The sequence below is a fragment of the Microtus pennsylvanicus genome, chromosome 2, assembly GCF_037038515.1.
Source record: "Microtus pennsylvanicus isolate mMicPen1 chromosome 2, mMicPen1.hap1, whole genome shotgun sequence".
NCBI lineage: Eukaryota > Metazoa > Chordata > Mammalia > Rodentia > Cricetidae > Microtus > Microtus pennsylvanicus.
In genome coordinates, this window is record NC_134580.1 from 151,689,259 (window position 1) to 151,695,361 (window position 6,103).

Here is a 6,103-nt window from a genome sequence, read left to right on the forward strand (position 1 = left end):
TGTCCTGGTCTTAAACTCTGCCTCCCCTGGGATTGTGCCACTACCCACCTAAGGTTCGATTCGTGTATGTATGCATGACTGAGTATATACCACATTTATGAGCTGGCATTACAGACAGCCGCCGGTCATCTAATGTACCGGTCATCTAATGTAAGTGCTGGGAACCAAACCCAGGTCCTTTGAAAGAACACCAAGTGTTCTTGTACTGAGTCATTTTTTAAAAACCTGGCACCAAACCTCAGCACTAAGGAAGGGACCCAGGCCTCACATGCCAGGCCAGAGGAGCTGTACATACCAGGTAACTAGCTACATTGAAAGTCATGGCTCCAGAGTTATTTGGGAGAAAGCTCTGGGAACCCTGGGTCTGTTGGACCCTTATGCAGACATGCTGAGAGTACGAGGCCAGCACTCACGCAAAGATCCCATCTTAACTACAGCTGCACCTGAATGATGTGCTCACATCACAAGACAGAGTTAAAAAATGTAGATGTTTATTGGGCTCCGGGACAAGCAGACAGAAGGCCCACAACACCAATGCTGAAAGCCGCTCCAAATAACGCACACTTCATGACGATGCCTTCTTTTGTTTCTTCTTTTCATTTTCTTCCTTTTCTTTTTCGATCTCGGCAACATATTTCTCAATTTCTTCAGGATTTAGAATCTACCCCACAAGAAGCACATTTATAATTAATCTGCATAAGATGCAAGCACACCACCACCTGGTGGTGCAACTACTTCTGCAGGCCTGCATTATGCTGCTTGGAATAAGGCGAGTGGCCCAGACAGCAGCAGAGCTGGTGTTGGCAGTCTACACCAGAACACAGCACATCTCCACAACCGTCAAGAGGGGGGAGGTAGTGCCACAGTACAACCAATGGCCTATGAGAAGCAACATAAGAGGGCCAGGGGAGGGTTATGAAAATGCCATCAATAGTGTGTTTGTACACACCTGGAACCTCGGACTGGGTATGTAAGGTAGGAGCGCTCCCCTCTATCTGAACCCTTCCACCAAAAATGAGACTTACCTTGAGAGGTTGATCCCGTCTCATGACAGCAAGCTCAATGTTTTTGCCACCTGACTGAACCACCTTGAAGAAAGCAAAGCATTAGGTGTGTCTAACCTCACATGGACCTAAATTTTGGTCCATGACCAGACCAGCCAGATGGGAGAGTGAACATCTATGGCTTTTGTCCCAAATGCAGGTGGGTGTCTGGTCAGGCCTGCGGAGGATACTTACGTAACCTCCAGTCTGTACAGCAACTCCTCATAAAGGAACCCAATACCTGTGTTCTAGCTACTGTGGCTTCACCTGCTTGCCTCCTACCTCCCTGACTTAGCACACAGCCTCTCATGTTCTGCCCTAAGGCAAGCCCTGACTGTCCCAGTCACGCCACCCCCTCTCAGACACAGCAGGCTCATTCTGCCTGGGGTGTTCCACATATACTCACTTCCAGAAGTGCCTTGATGACTAGTTTGATGGTCAGATCGTCTGTCTCGATGGCATCATCCGTGTAGTTCTTCTCCAAGAATTCACGCACTGACTTGGCGCCCCGGCCTATGGCATTGGCCTAAAACAGATGGGTCTTAGTAGAGCCAGTCTATGTGGCTGGCCAGTGGCTGCCTTCTTCCACGGCCTGCAGATGGCTTCTCCAGCAGTGGGAGGCGGTAGCACTGACCGTGATCCTACCTTTAAGGCCATTAGCACATTAGAATGGAAGTTCTTTGTCAAGAGACACTTGGGGAGATTGCAATTTAGGCCCTCTCTGATGCAATGCCAAACAGCAATGTAGAATGTGTTGCTTTCATAGAAGCACTGTGAGACAAACAGGCGGTGCACACGGAACATGCTAAGAGGTTGCCGTCTGTCTGCTGATGCCGCTTTAGTCCTTCCCTATGCCCAAAGCCCCACTGTTTCAACACAGACTTACCTTCCAGGCATGATACGTGCCCGACGGGTCAGTCTGATAGAGTCTGGGGGTGCCATCAAAGTCAAAACCCACAATGAGGGCAGAGATGCCAAATGGCCTGCGCCCATTGCTCTGAGTATAGCGCTGAAAGGAAAAGAAGCGACAACCACAACCGCTTAGTGACCTGCGACTGACTCAGATGGTAGCATTCCCTTTTCCTCTAAGACACCCAGGACTGAGAATGCATTATGTATCTTTTTTAAAGATTTATTTGTATCTATTTGCCTGCATGTGTGTGCACCACATGGTGTCTGGTGTCCTGCATCTTACCACAGAGCAGGGGAGCCTTTCAGCCCTCTCAACTGCTTGACAAATGGTAGCTTAGACTAAGTAGCAAGACAAAATCTTATATTCCCCTCCAGAGACCAGAGTCAGGATGGCTCCAGGTCAGAAGAATCAGCTGAACGGTGCTGTAGGGGCCAGATGAAGTCACACGGCCCCCCGACAGCAGTGCCTGAGGAAGCGCCTACCTGCTTCAGACTGGCAATGTAGCGGGTGATGTACTCCACAGTGACCGGGTCTTCCACAGTCAGCCGGTGGCTCTGGCACTCTACCCGGGCTCTGTTGATGACTATCCGTGCATCAGCAGTGAGGCCTGAAACACGAGCAGAGGCTCTGTCAGGGCAGCTCGTCACTACACGGAGTACAAGGGCGGCACACCGGCCTCTGCAAGCTTCCCAAGAAGGCTCTGCTGAAAGTGGTAACCGCCATCCCTGGGGTGCTAGTGGCAAGGAGGGTCTCTTAAATGTCCAAATCCCTCTCTTTTCAAGGGTCGCCGTTAACCAGTCTCCATGTGTCACAACCGCCTAGCCCCACCAACTGGTCACCAGGGCTCCCCCTACCACCCCGGAGCAACCTGTACCTGCAAAGGCCATGCAGACATTGTCATCCAAAGCGCAGATCTTTCGGACTGTTCTTTCATCTTGTAGCTTGGCCACTGATTTTTTTTCCACACCAAGAACAACAATATCCCTTCCTCGTACACCAACCTTAAATGAGAACGCAGGTCACTTTTAAGAATTACATAATAAGCAGGACAGCTGTTAATCTTTGGCACAGCGGAGTAGGGTAGGGTCAGCCAGGCATACAGCTTGGGGCAACAGTCCCACGGGAAGGTACGCCACCTTTATCCGGCCCATCGCTAACACACTGTACCAACTGGATCCACTTCTGTGGACTAGGACAATATCAGGACCTGAGTGTCCAATCTCACACCTCTAAAACACGAAAGCATTGCAGCAGTATTATAGCTAAACGGTACTGCACAGGACCCCCAAGGCCCGAGAGAACGAAACACGGAGCAATCCCTCAACAAGGCAGCTGAGCGCAGAGGGCACAACTAGGTGGCAGCAACCCAGTTCCACTCCCCCAGCTGCAGGAACCTTCTGCAAGGTTCTACCAAGGGAGAAAAGCTCAGTCCACACCAGCCCTGGTCTGGAGTGATTTTACAAGTTTCTTCTGTGCTTCCTGTTCTGAGAAGCTAACTGGGTACAACGACAGCTCCAGCTGGGGGAACTGGGGACAGGCACCTCCAGATTCCAGCACTTTCTTTCCTATGGTTTTGTGTGTCCCCGAGTGTGCATAAAGGCCAGAGGTGCTTAATCCCCTGGGGCAGAAATGAAAGGCAGTTTTGAGACTGACCACCTGGGAGCTGAAAACTAAACTCTGCTTGCACTCTTTAACTGCTGGACGATCTCCCCAGCTGCTCCAATGTATGTTTGAGACAGAATCAGTCTCACTGAACCTGATAGACTCTGCTACACTTGCTGACCAGCAAACCCAGCGTATCCTCCAGTCTCTGTCTCCTAGGAAATGGGATGCCAGGGATGTCATTCTGTGAAGCTAACTTAAAAAACAAAACAAACACATGGGTGTTGCAGAATATCTGTTTACACTGTAAAGATGTTGACTGGTTTAATGAAGAGCTAAATGGCCAACAGCTAGACAGGAGAGAATAGGCGGGACTTCTGGGCAGAGAGAGAGAGAGAGAGAGAGAGAGAGAGAGAGAGAGAGAGAGAGAGAGAGAGAGGAAGAAACTGGGAGCAGGAATCTAGGCACATGTGACTTTTGTACAGTACTAGGAAGTAACCAAGTCATATGGCAGAATATAGATTTTTTAAAAAATGGGTTAAGTTATAAGACCTAGCTGGGAACAAGCCTAAGTTAAGGCCAAGCTTTCATAATTAAGTCTCCATGTCATTATTGTGGGTTAGGGGTCCTGATGGGAAAGTACTGCTGCATTTGTGGGGCACCAAATGCTGTTTCTCTGTTGGCTTAGTGACTGCACAGGAATCTGATATTTTAATTACTGTCCACAGTCCCACTGCCTGCATTATGTGCCCGGTCAGCCCCTCCAGACTGGGCTTCGGCGGCGGCTGCCATGTGTAGGTTTAAATTAATTCTCTATCGTTCTATTTATCAATCAGACCCGAGAATCAAAGACTGGGGTGAAAGCCTGACAGCTCAGAGAGGCTGAGTATCAACTAGCTGACCTTTGGTTTTTGTCTGGAGACAAGACACCTCAAGAGCCCAGAACCAAAAAGCAGCTCAAACTCTAGCCCTGCCTTTCCTTCCTGTAGGTCTATCAAAATTGCTGGTTTCTCTATGGCTAATTCCCTTCTGCTAGTCAGGGGCTCTGCCCCCAAATTCAAGGTAAACTTTGACAGTTTGGAGTGTCACAGACTGATCAAATTACCCCACAAGGAGGAGGGGGGCGAGGGGGAGACACGGACAGACACGGGACAGACACGACAAGACCAGGTATTCTGGCTGGCAAAGCTGGCGCTTTAGCAACCTGGCCGGCTGTCTCACTGGTTGTTTTCCCCACTAGGACTGGAGAGATGGCTCAGCGGTTAAAAGCACTGGAAGCTCTTCCAGAGGACCAGGGTTCAATTCCCAGCACCCACATGGCAGCCCACAAATATCTGCAACTCCAGTTCTAGTGAATCTGACACCCTCACAGAGAAATACATGCAGGCGAAACGCCAATGCACATAAAGTAAAAATAAGTTATTTTAAAAAAGCATGCATACACAGAGAGAGGAAGAGACGGTGTAAGAGGTTCTCTCACTTATAGGCCCAGGCTGGCCTTGAACTTGTAAGATTTTCGAGCCTCAACCTCTAAATGCCAGGATTACAGGCCTACCCCTCCAAACCTGCTCACACTATAGTTTTTTTAGATGGGTTAGGTCACCGAAAGATTTGAGGCTTAAGTTTCAAAGTTTAAATACTTGAAAAATATACGCGCTGCAAGACTCAGTCAGAACCACGTGTGTTTCCCCAAAGACCCGGTGACTCGGGTAAAACAAAAAACAAAACCGCCTCACGGTTGATGCTTGCATGTGTCGGGGGGGGGGGGGGGGGGGGAGGCAAATGGTGCTAAGGAACAAAAACTGGGGCGCGGGGAGAAAGGTCCACCGGAACCAGAACACAGCGTCGGTGGAGCAGACAAACCCGGAAGCAGCCTGTCACCGACGCAGGGACGACGAGCCGCCCTTTGTTCACAACGCCCATCTGGGCCTAACTTGGGAGATCCCAAGTCCCCGCGGGTGCCGACTCACGGCCAGCCTCCCACGCCCACGCGCACCTGCGGCCTCCGCGGCCCGAGCCGCGCCAATAGCACCAAGATGGCCCCGGCCCAGTGGCGGGGATGCGCTCGCCCAGACGCCCTGCAGCGGGGAAGCCTGGCAGCTGCAGCCCCCGGCTCTCCAGGGAGCGCGGCGCAGGCCCCGCGGCCCGGCTCCCTTCCTAGGTGGCCATCATTCAGCTCCCGTCACCTCCCGGGCCACCCGAAGCAAGCAGAACCCCGGCCCCCGCGCCTAGGGCTGCATGCCCTGCTTCCCCGTGCGCCCTGCCGCGCGCAGGCCTCGCCCGGGCCGGCTCACCGCGGTGGAGCCCTTCTTGACCGCCTCCTGCGCGTATTCCACTTGGAAGAGGTGGCCGTCGGGCGAGAAGACGGTGATGGCGCGGTCGTAGCTCATCCCGGCGGACGCGCGAGCTCGGGCCGCCGCCGCTCAAAAGCGCACACTCACCGCCTGCGCCCCGCCCGCCCGGGACACGCTGCCGGCGTCCGCAGCGTCCGGCGTCAGGGGGACGTGCGGCGCGACGGGGCGGGGCGGGGCGGGGCGGGCGGAAC

The 6,103-nt window shown here is 52.4% G+C and overlaps 1 protein-coding gene across 1 annotated transcript; it reads right to left on the minus strand.

Moving 5' to 3' along the window:
• Positions 1 to 469: 469 nt before the first annotated feature.
• On the minus strand, positions 470 to 6,035 carry Psma7 (proteasome 20S subunit alpha 7). Its single transcript, XM_075963301.1, has 7 exons — positions 5,853 to 6,035; positions 2,831 to 2,957; positions 2,439 to 2,563; positions 1,930 to 2,052; positions 1,450 to 1,569; positions 1,026 to 1,088; positions 470 to 661 (listed from the first exon to the last, which is right to left on the minus strand). Exons 1-7 carry the CDS (start codon positions 5,946 to 5,948, stop codon positions 566 to 568), a joined length of 750 nt encoding a protein of 249 aa, XP_075819416.1. The 5' UTR covers positions 5,949 to 6,035; the 3' UTR covers positions 470 to 565.
• Between the last annotated feature and the right edge of the window lie 68 nt (positions 6,036 to 6,103).

Coding starts and splice junctions, on each gene's coding strand:
- Psma7 (XM_075963301.1), bottom strand. CDS start 5,948: ATGAGCTACGACCGCGCCATCACCGTCTTCTCGCCCGACGGCCACCTC. Junction 2,958..5,852: donor TCAAGAAGGGCTCCACCGCG/GTGAGCCGGCCC, acceptor TTCTCATTTAAG/GTTGGTGTACGAGGAAGGGA. Junction 1,570..1,929: donor GCACGTATCATGCCTGGAAG/GTAAGTCTGTGT, acceptor CATCTGTTTTAG/GCCAATGCCATAGGCCGGGG.